This window comes from Leptodactylus fuscus, chromosome 3 (assembly GCF_031893055.1).
Source record: "Leptodactylus fuscus isolate aLepFus1 chromosome 3, aLepFus1.hap2, whole genome shotgun sequence".
In the NCBI taxonomy this organism is placed as follows: Eukaryota; Metazoa; Chordata; class Amphibia; order Anura; family Leptodactylidae; genus Leptodactylus; species Leptodactylus fuscus.
The window spans coordinates 163910368-163931591 of NC_134267.1; the positions used below are offsets into that span (position 1 = coordinate 163910368).

Here is a 21224-nt window from a genome sequence, read left to right on the forward strand (position 1 = left end):
GCTGGAGGAGGCAGAGTCTAAGGTCGGACCTGAATGGAGACTTGTGTGGAGCGATCTTAGACTCCGCCTCCTCCAGCAGAGCCAGCGCTGATTGGCCGAATTCCGTACTCTGGCCAATCAGCGCTGGCCAATGCATTCTATTAGCCCGATGAAGTAGAGCTGAATGTGTGTGCTAAGCACACACATTCAGCACTGCTTCATCACGCCAATACAATGCATTAGCCAGTGCTGATTGGCCAGAGTACGGAATTCGGCCAATCAGCGCTGGCTCTGCTGGAGGAGGCAGAGTCTAAGGTCGGACCTGAATGGAGACTGGTGTGGAGCGATCTTAGACTCCGCCTCCTCCAGCAGAGCCAGCGCTGATTGGCCGAATTCCGTACTCTGGCCAATCAGCGCTGGCCAATGCATTCTATTAGCCCGATGAAGTAGAGCTGAATGTGTGTGCTTAGGCCAATCAGCGCTGGCCAATGCATTCTATTAGCTTGATGAAGCAGAGTGTGCACAAGGGTTCAAGCGCACCCTCGGCTCTGATGTAGCAGAGCCGAGGGTGCACAAGGGTTCAAGTGCACCCTCGGCTCTCCTACATCAGAGCCGAGGGTGCGCTTGAACCCTTGTGCACCCTCGGCTCTGCTACATCAGAGCCGAGGGTGCGCTTGAACCCTTGTGCACACTCTGCTTCATCAAGCTAATAGAATGCATTGGCCAGCACTGATTGGCCAGAGTACGGAATTCGGCCAATCAGCGCTGGCCAATGCATCCCTATGGGAAAAAGTTTATCTCACAAAAATCACAATTACACACCCGATAGAGCCCCAAAAAGTTATTTTTAATAACATTCCCCCCTAAATAAAGGTTATCCCTAGCTATCCCTGCCTGTACAGCTATCCCTGTCTCATAGTCACAAAGTTCACATTCTCATATGACCCGGATTTGAAATCCACTATTCGTCTAAAATGGAGGTCACCTGATTTCGGCAGCCAATGACTTTTTCCAATTTTTTTCAATGCCCCCAGTGTCGTAGTTCCTGTCCCACCTCCCCTGCGCTGTTATTGGTGCAAAAAAGGCGCCAGGGAAGGTGGGAGGGGAATCGAATTTTGGCGCACTTTACCACGCGGTGTTCGATTCGATTCGAACATGGCGAACACCCTGATATCCGATCGAACATGTGTTCGATAGAACACTGTTCGCTCATCTCTAGTTACTAACACTAAACTAATAACCCCAAATGCCTGACATTAATGAGAATAGGAACTAAAGGAAGGGACCTGTGTTTTTCACTTTCACTTTGTTAACAGCTTCTTCTCCTCCTCGGGGAACCTTTGCAGGATGCAGACGGCAGGAGCTATCACTATAGCAGGCAGAGACCTGAGCGATTAAGCTCCACCCCCTGGGTTTCCTGCACCCCTCTCATTGGAGGGAAGTGAGAAAAGGGGAGTGTCCTTATGCCTCAGCTCTAGCAGAGCACTGAAGGGACGCTCCGACTTCATTTAACTCTTGCAGGTCCTGCTGGCTTGCCAGTGAAATATGGCAGGAGTGCCACTCTTGGCACGTGTGCCAGGGGTTGCCGACCTCTGCTGTAGAGGGTAATATGGATTTTGTGGCTTGCTATGGTCCAAAGTGTGTGAGATTGCAGAGATAGTGATGTGAGTTTGGGTTTTGTGGGGGTCTTGGGAAAAAACGTATGTGCACTATTATGACGCAAAGTAGCCTATTGCGCAATCCTGTGTAGTAACTATGTTTGTGGAAAATTTCAGCCAAATCGGTGGAGCGGGTTTTGCGTGATTGAGGAACAAACATCCAAACACACAAACCCACAAACATCCAAACTCACAAACTTTCACCTTTATAATATTAATAGGATAACATAACATGTGCATAATATGACCACTGAGGATGGTGCAGTCACATGTTTCCCCTGATGATGCCATTCAAGACGAGACTAGTTGTGTTACACTGCAGGCTGCTGGTTACAGACACATCACACATCTTATCATCAGCAAGTATTAAACTCATATTTTTTGGACTCGGGCATTTGTACATTATTAAAAAGAGTTTAACAGCAGTTTTGAACTGGGAGAGTCACCAACCCCTTTAAGTTATGTATTATGAGGTTGTTGTATTTAAGAATTGTTTTTGCTTAAGGGTAGGGCTACACAGTGACCTTTGTCGCTTGACTTAAAATCTCACTAAATTTGGACAACAAAAAATGCAATAGATTTCTATGATTGACAGTCAATCACAGACTCATGTATAGCGCAGCAAAATCACATTGTGTGACATTGCATTGCATTGTGATACTGCGTTGCATTGTGTTATTGCAATTTTTGGTTGCACAATGAATGTCGCCATGTAGTCCTAGCTTTAATGTCTTACAGAGGACCTTTCATGTCCGTGGGCACATGCGGTTTTATATACCGCTAGAAAGCCGACAGTGCGCTGAATTCAGCTAGACTGTCAGGAACGCCCTTCTGACAGTGAAGAGCTATCAGTCTCGGCACCGATATCTCTTGCCCTGGGCACATAACGGGAAAGTCGCCAGTGCACTGAAATCAGCGCGCTGTGGGCTTTTTAGCAGTATATAAAACCGCATGTGCCTGAGGACATGAAAGGTCCTCTTTAAGTTCAAATATGATCATAAAGTCAATTAGCAGTTTTATGCCAGATTTTACACCAGTTTACACTTAATCCTTCCAACAAGAAATCAACTTGACAACTATATATCACTGCAAATATTCAGAGGAAATGATTGTGTATAGTTGTATTAATTTTAGACATTTCTAGGATTCATTATAATACCTTCCATTACATACAGAGTGTATTAGTATTTAGAGTAAGAATATTTTTCTTTAAGGAAAATAAACAAGTGTGATGACCGCAGAGGGGAATAGGCTGACATGGCAAAGGCAGTAGGGAGTTTTTTTTATAGACCTTTAATAAAATGCTAATGCAGGATCAGCACTAAAGCTGTGGGGTCCTGGAGCAGGTGATAAATTACACTAATAATGTGGCTCTACTGCTTCTGTGCTGCACAAATTGCTGCCTCCTCATTGAAGCCTGATTGCAGCCATGATACAGTAGGAATAGCTGGAGTAGAAAGCATTAGTCAAAGGAAATCTTTCAGTAACAGCCTATTTGATGTTATGCAGCCAGATATTGTGTATATTACCTGCAGATTGTGGTTTTTATTTTATTTCCCTCTTATGGTGTGTGTGGGTGTGTGAAGGTGACAGACAGAGTGCTGGGACCACACTATATCTCCCCCAGATTTTTAACCCTTAAGTACTATCATGGTGTCTATCATACACCACTATCATACACATATCATTATGATAGACACCATGATAGTACTTAAGGGTTAAATTATGTGTGGTCCAGTGCGGGTCTTGAGTAGGCCTCATCCCCAGGTATGGGTCCTAGGCACATTACTGGGCCAGAAAAGGCTGCAGCTCCTGCACTTCAGGGCAGATCCAGGGAGTGAGTGGAGATGTCTGGGTCTGTCCTGTACTGGTGGGACTGTGTCGTGCTTGTTGGTTTGTTCGTGTGGCCGTTAGATAAGGCACACGTATAGTTAATTTCTTATCACTGTTTAGTTAGTTGCTAGGACAAGCAGGATTTCTGTTTGTTATTCTTTTGCCTGAAGTTAAGGCTGTATTTTATTTTGCTCATTTTGTGTCTGAAGTGAAGGTTTATTTATTTTCCATTTTTCCCCCCTAAATAAACCTATTTTCATGTATATTTTGTGTCCCTGTCTTTGACTGGTTGGTTCCGCACCACTGCTACTACCAAGCTACCTTATATATCTCCCACATCCCACCATGTTTGCTGAGTGTATAGGCCCTTTCTGGTAACAGTACCTCTGAGTCAAACAGATTCTGGTCCCCATTGCCTGTCACCCCTCTTCTGCTTTTGTTGTTTCACTAAAACACTGAGGTATCTCCCCTCCATTCACCGTTTCAGATTATATCTATTTTTTGGGGGATTGAAAGAAGCGGGAGAGGAGGAGACTACTGCTGATAGTAATTGATTTATTGCCCCTTTCTATACAGTGCTGGACTATTCTCTTCTTCTATACTTCTTCTATTCTTAGTTAATATAACAGTGAGATTATTTATTAGGTGAAATGTTAAATACCTGTTCATAGTTTGTTTCTGTAACAGTTCTTGTCTTCTGGCAACAAAATCCAAAGGTTCTGTGTGTAAGAAGTTGCTGTAACCTGTGAACGAAGTAGAGCAGGTGTTGAAAGGACATGCACATTATATTCAATTCACCATTTTGATATTTGTTTATCCTTTAAGAATAATATCAGTAATTTAGATTAATAATAATAATAATAATAATAATATATTATTATAAATGTTTTTATAGCATTACCTGGGGTAGAGAAAGTTCTGCTGGACATAACACTTGAATGGCCAGGTACTGATGATCCAAAATGTGAGGCCAAATGCATTTGTCTTGTGTCATTGGGAATGATCAGTTCATTTGATGGTAATAAATCTCCTCTAACAAAAAAAAAAAAAAAAAATCATACGTTTTGTATAATCAGTGTTTATGTAGAAGATATAGGGTCCATTCACACGGAGGAAAATGGTGAGGAATTTGGTGTGGAATTTCAGCGTTTAAAAAAAGGAACCAATGAAGTCAATGGTAGGCTTTTATTCAGCGCTGAAATTCCAGACCAAATTCCTCACCATTTTCTTCCATGTGAATGGACCCTATGGGAGACATGTCCTAAAATGGTGTGTAACGGGTGGAGCCAGAAAGTAATTTGATTCTAACATTTGGATAGAGTGTATGTTCTGAAAATCAATAAAGTTGTGCATTTTCAAGAATGTGACTTAGGCAAAGGCCTCTTGCAGACGACCATGGCTGAGATCAGTGTGCTATCTGTGTTTTTCCCGGATAATACACTGACCCATTATTTCTTTGGGCCTGGGTAATTCACAGTCACTAGTGTGGGGTGACAGCCCAGGCCGCAAAATATAGAACAGGTCCTATTCATTTAATGAAAGAGGCTGCAGGAGCATGGCCGGTGCACAGGTGGCACATGAATGACATCCTCTGTCCCCCGCGCACTGCCTGTGTCTGTAATGCATGGTTGGGCAGAAGCACACTGTTGCGTGCAATTGGCCTAAGGGGAAAAAACGATGGTGGCAACACATCACAGTTCTTGCAGCGCTTTGGACTGCAAATTTGCATTGGTTTCCTCTGTAGACTTTCTGCTTCCATTATACCTATAGGGAACAGCGTTAGCGTAGGTATAATTGATATGCTTCAATTTCCAAAACTGAGATGGTTTTGGAGATCACAACATGTCCTCTATGTATATGACCTCAAAGTGGGCATGGAATTCACTAGAATCCCATCCACCTTGCTTTGACTGTAAAATGCCACAGTTTTTTACACTGCGTTTACCCCACGTGGGGTCCCGGCCTTAAACTGTACAATCAAGTTTAGCTTGACTGAGCAAACAGTGTGCAGAAAGCTTTAAGTGGGTAATGACAGATATAGAATGTAATTTATACAAATCTACAAATCACAATCCAGCTGGAAATTCAGTGCATATTGTTCACTGAGGACATGAATGCAGGTACCTGTCTAACAGTCGTGAATCATACTGTGCTGGAATTATTGGCATCCTTTGCTGGACTGGCACCACGACTTGAGGGTTGACAGACATCATCTGGTTTCTCATCATAATTTCTTGCTTTTGCCGAAGTTCTAGATACAAGATAAAAATAAAAATGCAAAAGTAATATTATAGTATTTCCATAAAGTCACATTATTGAAAGTATCTACAATGGTATATGCACAGTAGTCGATATTGCAGGTGATACTGGCATTTATGTGGGCATCAGATGTGGGCAACTGTTGGCTTTTCTAAGATGCAGCACCTAAACAAACTGGCAAATGGGACACATCTTATTGTGCCATGTGAATCTTCTCATCTATCCCTGTTATGGTACCTTAATAAAAAGTTCTACATTATTTTTTTGAAAGTAAATAAATGCATTAGTAATTGTAAAATTGTGTATGCTCGACATGATGCTAAATTATTTGTGAGAATAGATAATGGACAATAACATGCTACACCAAGGTGAGATACAATTGCAATGTAATGCTGCAACTATCTGTATAGTAACTCTAGGTTCACACTAGCGCTCAGGCACTCTAAAAGATTCTAAGGCTAAGGCCCCACGGGATGTCCCGCAGCAATAAAGCATTGTGGGAAAAACCGTGCACTGTATTGTACTTACTGTAAAATGCCGCAATTTTTCCCACTGCGTTTCTGGGCAAATCATGGCGTTCCTATCCCATGGGGCGCCAGCCTAAAGCTAAGGCCCCACGTTGCGGAAACGCAGCTTTTTTTGTTGCAGATTTTGTTGTGGTTTTTTTGAGCCAAAGCCAGGACTAGACTGAGAAGAAGGTAGAAGTATTAGTACTTTATATATATCTATATCTCCCATTCCTCTTGTAGCCATTCTTGGGTTTGGCTCAAAAAACTGCAACAAAATCTAGAACAAAAAAAACTGCGTTTCTGCAACATGGAGCCTTAGGGTCCGTGCACACGGAGTAAACACACGCTAATTTTTGCCTACTACACGTGTAAAAATCAGACTCCCATTAACTTCAATGACATTTTTTTACACGTATAAAAAACGTGCCAAAAAACGCACAGAAAACGCAGACTACATTGATCTGAGAGATTAGTATGGGGCAGGGAGAGAGCTGTGCAGACGTGGGCACCACTCTCTGCTCGATAGAAGCGCTCCTTATCAGCGCTTCTCCTGATCATTAAACAACCGGCCAGCAGGGTCTGACGTTGTTGGACTGCTGACTTTGGACCATAAGACGCAGGGACTTTTTAGTAGGGTTTTTTCTTGCTAAAAAGTATCTTAGGCCGGGCCCCCCTGGCTGGAAACGCCGTGGTAAAAATCGCACACATGTGAATCCCATGCCCACTTTGCGGAAAAAATCGCATTGCGGATACGCTGCAATTTCCAAAACTGTCACGGTTTTGAAAATCGCAGTATGTCACTTATATCTACGGAAACGCCGGCAGATTTCCAATAGAAAACTCTGTGAACTGTCTGTTCAAAGCGGTTGTTCCCACAGCGCTTTAGCGCGGCGGTACTGGCCCATGGGGCCTTAGCCTTATAGTCCAGAAAACACGGGTAATTAATTTTACTTAAGAGCATTCATAAAATTTTATTTTATTATTGCATTGAGCTATACCTTTGTATTCTAACATTTCTACCACGGGAGTTGAAGGCAGATTCAGAAAATCTGTTCAAAATCTGCTTCAAAGAATCGCTCTAAGGAGTAGTTCACACGGAGTAAACTGGCGCGCAATCTGGCACATATACACGTGTCAGAGTTTGCGCGTTCAAAAAAGATCCCATTGATTTCAATGGGGATTACGATCGTATAACGCGCGTTATTTTACGCCCGTTACGGCCGCAAAATTACGAGCGCAAAATTATGTGCCACATACGCCGTAACCCCCATTGAAATCAATGGGATCTTTTTTGAGCGCGCAAACTCTGACACGTGTATAGGTGCCAGATTGCGCGCCAGTTTACTCCATGTGAATTCAGCCTATAATCTGCCTCCCATTAATTTCAATGGGATTTTCAAGCAAAATCTGGCCAAAGAATGAGCAGGATTTACTATTTTTCTGCTAGTTAAAAAACATGCCTCCTGTTGAAGAGAATGGGAGGTAGATTTCAGGAGGAATTTGAAGCTGATTATGAAACATAATTTGCGCCAAATAATCTCTGAATTTTTATGTGCGAACATACTCTTAAGTCGGGTTCACACAAGGTATTTTTTTTTTATTATTTTTTTTTAATGTAGATTGTGAGCCCTCACTATGTACATTTTTCCCTATCAGTATGTCTTTTTTTTGGAATATGGGATGGAAATCCATGCAAACATGGGGAGAACATACAAACTCCTTGCAGATGGTTTTTTGCCCTTGGTGGGATTTGAACACCAGGACTCCAGCACTGCAAGGCTGCAGTGCTAACCACTGAGCCACCGTGTGGCCCTCACACACACAAGGTATTTTGGACCGAAACCTGAAGCGGAGGCCACCTCCGGTTCCAGTCCAAAATTCGGGTAGCCGGATTAGGCCCAAATGAATGGACCTAGTCAGGAGGAGGGAGTGTCTTCAGGCGTAGTTGCGAGGCGAATCCACCTGAAGAATGAGCATGTTTGTTCTTTTTTCCGGAAGCCAGAACAAACGGCTCCCGGAAAAAAGAACTGACCTGCTCCCATTGATTTCAATGGGAGCCGTCTTTTGGTCAGGATTTTGAGGCGGATACGGCCTCAAAATCCTGACCAAAATACCCCATGTGAACTCAGCCTTAGGCCTCATTTACAGAGCAGAATTTTCTGCTGATTATGCAATAGATTCCGCCTCAAAATCAGCTGCAGAGTCTGCCCTCATAGTTTTCAATGAGAAGCAAACACTGGAGCAGGATGCTGAGGAAAATAAAAATCCTGCTTGATCAGGACACAGATTCTGAATCTGTAGAACACTAGAGCCCATGTGCTGAAAATCAGTGCCAACCATGTAGCTACCCACATAGGCTGAATAGACTGCGAATGCCTTGTAAGATTTTTATGAAGCTTGGTGCTACGCATCCAGATATTTTTACTATCTATCTATCTATCTATCTATCTATCTATCTATCTATCTATCTATCTATCTATCTATCCAACTATCCATCTATCTCTAAGTATATTAGTGTATTGTTTACCTGCTGACGGCATGCATCCTGTGAGCTGATAGATATGTTTTCCTTCCAGATTGGACTGGTCACTGATCATTGACATTTCTTCACTTCTATAGGAATGTAATACAAAATACCATTACTTGATCATCACTGAAATGAACAGGAGAACAAACTAGTAGCACCTGCTCAATGCTATATTGTAATGTAATATAAATGAAACACACGGGGTTGATTCATCAATGTGGTTATGGAGATATGCAACTGTGTAATGCCACTGGTGAATAAAATAGTTGCAAATGGCATTTTTGAGCCGGACTCCCCACTTTGTCGATAGGATAGGGCCACTATATGCACCAGATTCACAAAAGTGGCATAAATAATGGCAAAATCTACACTAGCAAGGGTAATGGGGGATGCACCTAATTCATCATGAGAAATATGAAAACATGTCTGCCCCACTCCTGATTTGCACTAAAGAAAACAAACATACAAGTGGCCTGAGGGTATATGTATTTATTGGAGACTATGTGCAAATTATAAAGAATGTGTTCTTTGCGGTGAAGTGTGCATGTATTTAAGTTCAAAGAAGGTTCCACCAGCCATGAAGAAGGAGACGGATGTCTGTTCCCAGTATGGCAGATGATAACACTCATGTGGCAGTGGATTATCTGAAAGAAGTCCTATAAGGACAAATATTATTATCTGATGTAGAGGTGAAGACAATGTGGCTCACAGCTCAGCCTAAAACATTTTTTTATGAGGGAATATGACAGCTTGTTGATAGATGAACATAGAGTATTGACAAGCTGTTTCGAAAAATTATGTATTTGTGTGAAAGTTGAAATAAAATAAATTCTAGACTGTAGACAAATTTTGACTCACCCTTGCACATTTTTTCTGTGCTATGATCATCCAAACCTTCATACGCATACATGTTTTGCATGTGAATGGCTACCATCTAAATTCCGTTTTCTTCATACATTAGCAAAACTGTTCCAGACTTGACTCAGGCTCATATGAGTTTATTACTTTCTAACTTAGCCAAATGCAAATTATAAAAGGAACTTTGTAACCCAGGACTTCTATAATTAGAATGTAATTGGTTACCCACAGAATGGAAAGTATTAGGCAGCTCATCTGCTGCTATCCCTCCTACAGTCACAGCTCTTCCACACCTAACATGTGAAAATCTGTCTCTGGGTCTATAGAAAGTAGTAGAGATTTCTTTTATATTGAATGACATAGGGAATGCGACAATTGTTGCACCATAGTACACACAGTAATCCATAGTCATCATTCATCTATATTATTGATAAAGTAAATATTTACTTAGGATTATAATACACGTGTTATGTAGTATGGTATTTGTATTATTGTTATGCAAGTCCATGGGCTAAGAAAAGTCCTATGATTATTTATAAAACGTACAGAGCATAGGTGCCTGAGGCTAAGGCCCTGATGAAGCCCACGGTGTTGGGTGAAACGTGCGTCGGGTCACCATCATTGCCTGAGTATGTGTGGTATATTGCATTTACATATATAGTACTTGAAGTAGGTCAGCAGTTTGGTGGTAGTACCTGGTTGTAGCATTGCCTATACTAATCTATTGTGCCACCTTATATACCTTGTATATACTTCTATATTTCATGTTTAATATTCCAATCTTTCCATACTTACCTTGGCATTGGTAAACTGGTACAATGATTACCTTATCCCCCTAATTTATTGTTATATGTATGTCTCCTCTATATATTTCTTTTTATGGATAGTAATAAAGATATATAATTTTTTTATATTCTTTGTGTGTGGATTTTTTTCTTTAATGTTGATACTGTTAGTACCCACACATGTCTTTTGCATTAGCCTCGTTTGTATGTATTACCAGCCTTAGGGTGCATTCACACTGAGTAAACGCTAGCTTATTCTGAACGTAAAACACGTTCAGAATAAGCGGCGTCTAAAGCAGCTCCATTCATTTCTATGGGAGCGGGGATATGAGCGCTCCCCATAGAAATGAATGGGCTGCTTCTTTCACTCCGTGCAGTCCCATTGAAGTGAATGGGGAGTGCCGGCGTATACGGCAAGCTCTGCTCATGCCGGAGCGTACACGCCGGCACTCCCCATTCACTTCAATGGGACTGCACGGAGTGAAAGAAGCAGCCCATTCATTTCTATGGGGAGCGCTCGTATCCCCGCTCCCATAGAAATGAATGGAGCTGCTTTAGACGCCGCTTATTCTGAACGTGTTTTACGTTCAGAATAAGCTAGCGTTTACTCAGTGTGAATTCACCCTTAGGGAAGCAAAGTCAGTCTCCAAACACACATAAATTAGGTCACTACTTACTATATTTGTGATTCTTAAGAATTAATGCATACGCTTGGTAGATTTTTATTTTGAATTAAGATACCATATTTGGTACTAATACAGAGTTACAGCCTGTAGTATAGTCTAGAGCAGCATTCACAATTTATCAGACTTCAGAGCTGAAATCTTCACAAATTGCTTGCCGTCTCAGGCTAACTGCTATTACAGTGATCCATCTATCCGTCATTCTGGTCCTCCAGCCAAAACAACTGAAAGGCAACACTGGTGTGAAACCAAGCTCATTGTATGCATTTGCACCACCTTACAACTACACAGTAATAAAGCACTATCTTTCCTACTATATTATCCCAGGCTCAGTAGAGAGATATCTAACAAACTTTCTGACTATTTCTAGTGACAACTAGCAGAATTGTGAATGTAAGAGTCATTACTATATGATGGCATGTATGTTGTTAAGCACATTATGTACTGTCTATACTAGAATGTTTCTGTTGTTTACAGCTGTGTATTTGGAACATAATAAATTATTCAATGTCATATTGATATATGGTACTATGCTTTTAGTTACTGTGCTGTGCTTTTTATAGCTTTACAAATAAAAAACATAATACATTATTCATCACCCTACAGATAAAATAGAGTTTTGAATGGTAGTGGTTCGGGATCATTGCCAGTTAGCGTCTCAAGATAAAGATAAACTCATCTTAATTTCTTTTTGCACCAGGAGCTGTATGCCTTGCTAGCTTCTAGCTAAAAACTGGGCATCCATTTTGCAGTTCTAAGGCAAAAATACTGCAAAGTAAGGCTGTATTCACACTGAGTAACGCTGGCGTTTTTTGTGCTTATTTTTGCACATAGCGCCGCGTTAACGCCGCGCTATTTTGCGGTGGCGTTGCCCGGCGTTAACGCGGCGCTATGTGCAAAAATAAGCACAAAAAATGCCAGCGTTACTCAGTGTGAATACAGCCTAAGAATGTGTTGATAACAAAACTAAAGGGGCTCTATCAGCAAAATCATGCTGATAGAGCCCCACATATGCGTGAATAGCCTTTAAAAAGGCCATTCAGGCAGCGTAAATGTTATATTAAACTACCCCCGTTTTAAAATAAAACCCTAAAAAAGAATGTTATCTACTTACGGATCGTGCACGCTGGGCGAGCATTCAGGGTGTGTCTTCATCTTCATCCACGCCTCTTCTTCCTCCGATGTCCTCCGGTCCCCTCCTCCTCCGATGCTCGCGAACTGACACTGATATAAAAAAAATGGCTTGGGCGCATGCGCAGTAGCATGCTGCTTCTACTACGGCTACTGCGCAGGCGCCCAGGCCATTTTTTTTTTTTATCAGCGTCAGTTCGCGAGCGCCGGAGGAGGACGGGATCCGAGGACATCGGAGGAAGAAGAGGCGTGGATGAAGAAGAAGACACACCCTGAATGCCCGCCCAGCGTGCACAATCCATAAGTAGATAACATTCTTTTTTAGGGTTTTATTTTAAAACGGGGGGGGGGGGGGGGTAGTTTAATATAACTTTTACGGTGCCTGAATAGCCTTTTTAAAGGCTATTCATGCATATGTGGGGCTCTATCAGCATGATTTTGCTGATAGAGCCCCTTTAAGTAAATTAAAAAAACTTAAACCTAAATTATAGCAATACTTGGTGTGACCACCCTTTAAAAGAAGAATCCTAGAAGTGATGATATAGCCCCACAGAGCCCTGATCTCAACATCATCAAGACTGCTTGGGATCACAGGAAGAGACAGAAGGAGTATACATCTATAGAAGATCTGTGGTTAGTTCTCCAAGATGTTTGGGACAACCTCCCTGCTGAGATCCTTCAAAAACTGTGTGCAAGTGTACATAGAAGAATTGATGCTGAAGAATTAGATTTAGTAAATTCATGTGCCTCATATTAAGAGCAGTTAAAGGGGTTGTCCCATCACAAGGATCTATACTGCTTGTTAATGTGGATGTAAGACTTTTCCTAAATATACTGCTTCAGCAAAAATGCTTTGTTTGTCCACTATCTTACTTTATTCAATTCATTGTTGACACAGCCCCTGACTTATCTGCTCAAAAGTCAAGTGATGTATCTGCCTGCTCTCAGGGGGGAGGGAGGAAGGGCTAAGTGCACGGAAGCGAGCCTGTGTATCTAGCTATTCCTGTGTCTACACCATATGACCTAGCTTCCTGCACTCAGATAGGGGAGAGGAGCTGCTTTCATTTCTGAACTCGTCTTCTGTTCTTCCAGTTATCAGGCTAGCTAATTCAATTGTGTTCATTATGGCAGAGACAGGCAGTTTCTGTATGTAACACAGAATGGAGTTGCTCCTGCCTGTACTGCATAGTCCAATATTGTGCATATAGTGTTGTTTGAGGACCTCTGATGACATCACAGGCCCTTCAGCCACCCCATAGGATCATGCTATGTGGTGGGTGTGGCTACAAGCTAATTTGGGGGCAGAGCTAAACAGCAGGTTGCATATGAAACCCCACCCACCAAATGACACAAGAAACCAGGAAGAAAGAAGATTTTAAAGGGGTATTCCCATGATGCTTGTTCACTAACCTGCAGGCTGTTGTCCTCTCTTCACTTCCTGCATTTCTTGGCTCATAGATGGGCGGGGTTTCACTTGCATGGTATTGGTTGTAAATGAATTACCACAGTGTGAAGCTGATGTAGCAGAGCTGGATTTGAGTCAGTTTGCATTACATGCAGAGGTAACGGACTCCCTATCTCAGCCTTTATCAGCCAAATTCAGTTAAACCGACTGATAAGAGCTCAGAAATCCTGGAGTATCATTTAAGTAGTGGAGCTTCTCAAACAGCTCAGATCTGCTCCCAGCCCATCCCTCCCCCCCTGAGATCAGGCAGCTACATCACTTTACAAATGAGCACATAATGGCAAGGGCCATAGAAACTGAGTGTAAACAATGAAGTGAATAAAGTAAGATAGTGGCCAAACAAAGCAGTTTTGATAAAGCAATGCATTTAGGAAAAGTCTTAAATCCACATAAACTAGCAGTATAGATAGGATCCTTGTGATTGGACAACCCCTTTAAGGCTATTTCTACGTGTTAGGCAGAAAAAAAGGGTATCCAATGATTGGATCCCTTTAATTTGATTTAGAATTGGCTTTTGTTCTTTCATTTTGCAATTTGACAAAAATAAACTATTAAGAATGGGTTCACATCTGGATTCCTGTGTTTTAGCAGTCTGTGTGCCCGTTGTTCTGGTTCTCCAGACACAATGGACACAGCAGTACAAATATGAACATAGTGTAACACATCTATTTTTGAGAATGTTCTTACTATTGCTGTACTGCCTAAAAGTTTTGCACATTACTGTAAGTATTCAGTTACTTGTGTAAACAGCATGTCACCTCTTATCCACAGGATAGAGGATAACTTGGTGACCAGCAGGGTTGAACTGCTGGGACTGTTCACCACTGGTTACAAGAACTGAGGTTTTTGCACCTACTGTGAATGGAGCAGCTGGTTGAAAATGTTTTTTTACCACTCCGTCTATTTCTGCTCCAGTACTGCTGCCATCTCTGACAATTCCCATGATTGGAGTGGCGGCATTTATCTCTAACTTGCTGCTTCATTCAAACTGGTGTCCAAAACTCCCCACTTCTTGGCATCGAAATATAGTGATTGTCTCGGGTGGCCTCCACTGAAATGCTGTTGCTGTTTTATAACTCTGGTGTATTGTTAGGCTGTCTAGTCTAACATTACACCACTTATTAGTTGGCTTAAAAGTTCTTGACACATTTTTGGTGTCTGGAGTCACTACAAAGGCCATTTGAAGAGCCCAGAGAATAATAATAAGTCATTATAGGCGACTACCAAATATCTGTCTCATCTCCTTTTCACTGGCCACCTATGTTCTGCTGTACTGTCTGACGCTTGTCCCATTAATGACTTATTCCTTAGCAAATCCCTTGGCCTGCTCGCCCTTACTGAGACTTGGATCCAGCAGTCAGATACGGCCTCCCCTGCTGCTCTGTCTCATGGTGGCCTACAATTCTCACATACCTCTAGGCCTGACAACAGGCAGGGTGGTGGGGTAGGCTTACTCCTGTCACCACAGTGCATTTTTCAGTCCATTCCCCCGGTCCCCTCACTCACATTCTCCTCATTTGAAGTCCATGCTATCAGACTTTTCCGCCCACTCTCCTTGCGTGTAGCTGTGATCTACCGTCCACCTGGCTCACCCTACCAATTTTTGGATCACTTTGCTTCTTGGCTTCCCCACTTCTTATCCAGTGACATTCCTACCCTCATCATGGGTGACTTTAACATCCCTATTGACACCCCTCACTCCCCAGCTGCCTCACAGTTTCTCTCATTAACCACTTCTCTTGGTCTCTCACAATGTTCTTCTTCTGCTACACATGTAGATGGAAACATGATTGATCTAGTCTTCTATCGACTCCTCACAGTTTCTAAATTTACTAACTCTTCTCTGCCGCTCTCTGATCATAACCTTCTATCTCTCACCATCAGTGCTCTCTCCCCTTCACAAGATACCCCTACCCATCACACATATAGGAATTTGCGTGCTATTGACACCAAGCACCTCTCAGATACTCTACAGTCCTCTCTGTCCCCCATCTCCTCAATCTCCTGTCCAAATCTGGACACCAGTCACTATAATGAAACCCTTAAAAATGCATTGGATGAGGTGGCTCCCCCCTCCACTCGTAAAGTCCCACGTAGGAGGCAGCAGCCCTGGCACACGCCACAGACACGATTTCTTCAGCGCTGCTCTAGGTGTGCCCAACGTCTCTGGAGAAAATCACGCTCACCTGCAGATTTCCTCCACTTCAAGTTCATGCTTAAAACATATAGTTCTGCCCTTCACCTAGCCAAACAAGACTATTTTACCGCCCTCATCTCTTCTCTCTCCAGCAACCCTAAAAGGCTTTTTGAAACCTTTCAATCCTTACTCACACCCAAGGTGCAGACGCCATTCACAGACCTTAGTGCTGATGACCTGGCCACGTATTTCCATGCTAAAATTGATAAGATCCGTCAGGAAATTACTGCCCAAGCCCCAGGTGGCATTGATCCCACCACCTACCATAGCAATGATCCCCTCACCAATTGCACCTCAGACTGTCTATTCTCATCTTTTGAACCTGTTACAGAAGAGGAAGTCTCCCAGCTACTTTCTTCATCTCGCCCTACAACCTGCAGTAGTGACCCCTTCCCCTCACACTTTCTCCAATCTCTGTCGCCTGCTGTCACCACTCACCTTACTAAAATATTTAACCTCTCTCTCTCTTCTGGAATCTTCCCATCCTCCTTCAAGCATGCTGTTATAACTCCGCTATTGAAAAAACCCTCCCTGGACCCGTCCTGTGCTTCTAACTATCGACCCGTCTCTAACCTCCCCTTCATGTCTAAACTCTTGGAACGCCTGGTCTATTCTCGTTTAATCCGCTATCTCTCTGCTAACTCTCTTCTTGACCCCTTACAATCTGGTTTCCCGCTCTGCACTCTACTGAAACGGCTCTCACAAAAGTCTCCAATGATCTCCTGACGGCTAAATCCAATGGCGATTTCTCTCTTCTTATTCTTCTGGACCTCTCTGCAGCTTTTGACACTGTTGACCATCATCTCCTCCTCACTATGCTCCGCTCAGTTGGCCTCAATGACACTGCGCTCTCCTGGTTCTCATCTTATCTCTCAGACCGCACTTTCAGTGTATCATTTGCGGGCTCTGTTTCCTCCCCTCTTTCCCTTGCTGTTGGGGTTCCTCAGGGCTCGGTCCTCGGCCCCCTGCTCTTTTCTCTCTATACAGCCCCCATTGGACAAACCATCGCCAGATTTGGCTTCAGGTACCATCTTTATGCTGACGACACCCAATTATACACATCTTCCCGTGACATCACCCCTGCACTCATACAGAACACCAGTGACTGTCTCTCTGCTGTCTCTAATATCATGTCCTCGCTCTATCTGAAACTAAATCTCTCTAAGACTGAACTACTACTGTTTCCACCATCTAATAGATCTGTCTCTGATATATCCATTGCAGTCTCAGGCCTTACTATAACTCCTAGGCAGCAGGCCCGCTGCCTCGGGGTCATGTTTGACGCAGACCTTTCTTTCACCCCTCATATTGAATCACTCGCACGTTCATGTCACCTCCACCTCAAAAATATCTCCAGAATACGTCCTTTCCTTACCAGAGATACACTAAAGACACTTACTGTCTCTCTGATTCATTCTCGCCTTGACTACTGTAACTCCTTACTAATCGGTCTTCCCCTCACTAAACTCTCCCCTCTACAATCTATTCTGAATGCAGCGGCCAGGCTCATCTACCAGGCTAGACGCTACAGCGATGCCTCTGGTCTGTGCCAGTCGCTACATTGGCTGCCCATTCAATATAGAATAAAATATAAAGTTATCACCCTCATCCACAAGGCTCTCCATAATGCCGCACCTCCCTACATCTCCTCCCTCATCTCTGTCTACCACCCAACCCGTGTTCTCCGCTCACTGAATGACCTAACACTTACATCCTCTATTATCAGAACCTCCCACGCTCGTATACAAGACTTCTCCCAAGTTGCACCACTTCTCTGGAATGCTCTACCCCGGACAATAAGATTAACTCCCAACTTCTACAGTTTCAAACGCAAACTAAAGACGCATTTTTTTCAGACAGGCCTATCACAATTCCTAATGCAAACCCTTCTTGATGCCTTTTCAGCCTAACATATTTGTCCATGCTCTATCCACATGTTAAAGGACACTACTAGTGACGGCCCATAAAGCTTTGTTTGTGTAATGGCTGCAACCTCTATTACAAAATTGTCTGAACACTGTATAAGCAATGCCGTGCCCTCCATACCTCTTGTGTCATCCTCTCTACCTCATAGATTGTAAGCTCTTGTGAGCAGGGCCCTCAGTCCCATTGTGTGAAATGACGTTCTTTGTTTTGTATCTGTCTGTATCTGAACCCTACAAATTGTACAGTGCTGCGGAATATGTTGGCGCTATATAAATAAAATTTATTATTATTATTATTATTAGTTCTTCTTTTGTTGAGCTGCAGTCTGCTGTGTACGGTACGGGGGCTATTTCTTCCCCCAGAGGCAAATGTTGAAGTTCCTAGTGCAACATATGTAACAGGGCTCTAGTTACCATATTGCTACTGGTGTTTTCTTATGTTGTAAAGAAGCCTTTGGGCCCCCTGAGGCTCCAAGACCCAGTAGCGATTGCTACCTATTAACCACCTATAGCTATGGCCCCACTATGGTTTTCTCGTACAATTGTGACATAGACCCATAAGTAGCACCATTTGATGGCCACTCTAAATGAACCTTTTCTACAATCACACACAACCCTGCACCTGGACCTAGACCTGTATATTATAGAGGGATGCAGTCGTGATTCCCAGGGTATGAAATCAGGGTTCCACCCCGTCACATAAGTTAAATGATGGACTTCACACAAGCTTGTGCAATTCAATCACCATTTATTGTAAAGTTAAGTAAACGTTTTCTATCAACGTTTATGTTTACAGACCTGTATATAGTGTCACTGTGCGTGTTATAATGGCAGCTATGTGACATAATCCGTAACAAGTTTTTAGAAAGACCACACCCCTTTTTTAGAAAATAGGAAACTGTTAAAACTCTTGTCAATATTTCCAGAATATATTAAATAAAACGGATACAATATAATTAATATTGATCTTACAATTATTTTCCTGTTGCAGACAGATTGATACCAGAACTCTATTGTTATATTACAGATGACGGGCCTGAGTGTAACAAAGAGTCATACCGCCATCTACTGGTGAGTGATTAGTGTTACATTATTTGACTAGGGAAAAAAAAAAACACAAGTAGAAAGCTTTTATAAAATTCTGGTTTTGTGCAGATTATTATTAGCCCATGTTACTGCAATGAAGTTTTTTTTTCTCCTTTAGTATTGTTAGCATTTACACAGTTTGCTTCAAAGCAGAAATAAAAGCTGCGGTCACTCACAGAGTCTTCAAAAAATGTCAATAAATAAATAATAATAATTTTATTTATATAGCACCAACATATTCCGCAGCACTGTACAATTAGTGAATCGTTCTAAAACTTCTACTTTAATATATGTAACAGTACATATTGTGTCTATACATGTATAATACAATTGCATGATTGTGGATTATGTAGCTTGGCTCCATATTAAGGTACCTGTAGAATGCAGTTGACCTATATTGTATTTCCAAGGTCCTGTGATTTTATATGCACGTAAACCAAGAGCACACATCATGGATTTCCAATGAACCCATCAGAGAAAGTTAAAGTATGCGGCAGTATATACTATGTTGTGAAGCAATGCTCCTAGTTTAGTATACTGTATATGGTAATGGAGTCCCTGTGGATTTGTCATAAAGACTGTTAGTAATCTGTATGCCATCGTATAGGGTCCATGCATGCAAAAATGCCACTATACAGAAGTGGGCAAAGGTGAAATGCCGCTTTTTAATTTTAATATTTCTATATCTTGTATATTTGTATTATATTTTTAATTACATAATGGCAGATCACCTACAGTTATTGGCTCAGGGGTGATATGGGGATGACACTGGACTGCTTTTCTGTTTCCTGTCAGTCATGGGGTTTTCCTGCTGCCACTTAAAAAGATAAAAAGTTTTACGGTTCACACTGAGTTCATATTAGCTGTGCAAATCTATATGCTATTGGCTCCCCCTGGTGGTGGCTTGAGACAGACCAGTATGAGTTGGACTCTCAGCACCTTACCAGTTAGCTGTTTGCAGGGGTGCCAGTGTTGTGGCCTCCTCAATGTCTACATCTGTGTATCTAGCTGCACACTATCTACTTAGTAGTAGCAGGATCCAGTATTTCAGTTGTCATATATTCACCACCATATATACAACATGACTCTTGTGTATACCCCTATCTGCACATATAGAAATTCTCACTCTCAAAACTATTGTTACAATGCCCATCATTCCCATTTTGTGACACATTCAGTGATGGGAATGGTTTCATTATGAGACATTTTGCACCATCTGCTCAGCATTAGTCTGGGAACACCTGAGTCTTTTCTTATCCCATCTTACAAATCCGGTGTTGTTTAGTATTTGGCAGGGATAAGAATGCTAAGCTCCTCTTTCAGAGTCTTAGCCTCAGTGAACCCTTGTTGCCAGAAGCCAGAGATCTCACACTGAGTTAAAATCTGTTCTTATTCCATTATGGAAAGTGACAAGGTGGAAACACCAAGAGCACACATCAAATATTCCTCTGTCGCAGGTCACTTAGTAAAATTTAAAGGGGCTCTATCAGCAAAATCATGCTGCCAGAGCCCCACATATGCGTGAATAGCCTTTAAAAAGGCAATTCAGGCACCGTAAAAGTTATATTAAACTACCCCCCCCCCCTCCGTTTTAAAATAATACCCTAAAAAAGAATGTTATCTACTTACGGATCGTGCACACTGGGCGGGCATTCAGGGTGTGTCTTCATCTTCATCCACGCCTCTTCTTCCTCTGATGGCCTCCGGTCCCGTTCTCCTCCGGCGCTCGCGAACGGACTTTGATAAAAAAAAAATGGCCTGGGTGCATGTGCAGTAGCATGCGGCTTCTACTACCGCTACTGCGCATGCGCCCAGGTCATTTTATTTTTATCAAAGTCCGTTCGCGAGCGCCGGAGGAAGACGGGATCTCGGAGGAAGAAGAGGCGTGGCTGAAGAAGACGGCGCACCCTGAATGCCCGCCCAGCGTGCACGTTCGGTAAGTAGAGCACATTCTTTTTTAGGGTATTATTTTAAAAGGGGGGGGTAGTTTAATATAACTTTAGAGGTGCCTGAATAACCTTTTTAAAGACTATTCAGGCATATGTGGGTCTCTATCAGCATGATTTTGCTGATAAAGCCCCTTTAAAGGGATTCTACCACTAAAACGCTGTTTTTTTCTGCTTTAGACGTAGGAATAGCTTTTAGAAAGGCCATTCGTCTCTTACCATTAGGCGTGGTCTCCGCCGCTCCTTAGAAATACAGGTTTGCTAACGAGTTCTCCGCAGCAATGAGGGTGGGCGCTCAAACGGCGATGGGGGCATCCCCACTGCTGCCCGAGACCCTCTCTCCAGCGACGCCTTCTTCATCACCTGCATCCTCCCCTCCTGCC

At 42.6% G+C, this 21224-nt stretch overlaps 1 protein-coding gene across 1 annotated transcript in view; it reads right to left on the reverse strand.

The window, feature by feature from the left end:
- The window catches only part of SAMD7 (sterile alpha motif domain containing 7), a 36698-nt gene that overhangs the window by 11946 nt on the left and 3528 nt on the right, over positions 1 to 21224 (reverse strand). The window contains exons 2-5 of the mRNA XM_075266709.1: positions 8766 to 8851; positions 5595 to 5721; positions 4372 to 4502; positions 4132 to 4213 (exon numbers count right to left, since the gene is read on the reverse strand). Of these exons, the coding sequence (XP_075122810.1) occupies positions 4132 to 4213; positions 4372 to 4502; positions 5595 to 5721; positions 8766 to 8841 (416 nt within the window). The 5' untranslated portion in view covers positions 8842 to 8851. The remainder of the gene's footprint in view (positions 1 to 4131; positions 4214 to 4371; positions 4503 to 5594; positions 5722 to 8765; positions 8852 to 21224) is intronic.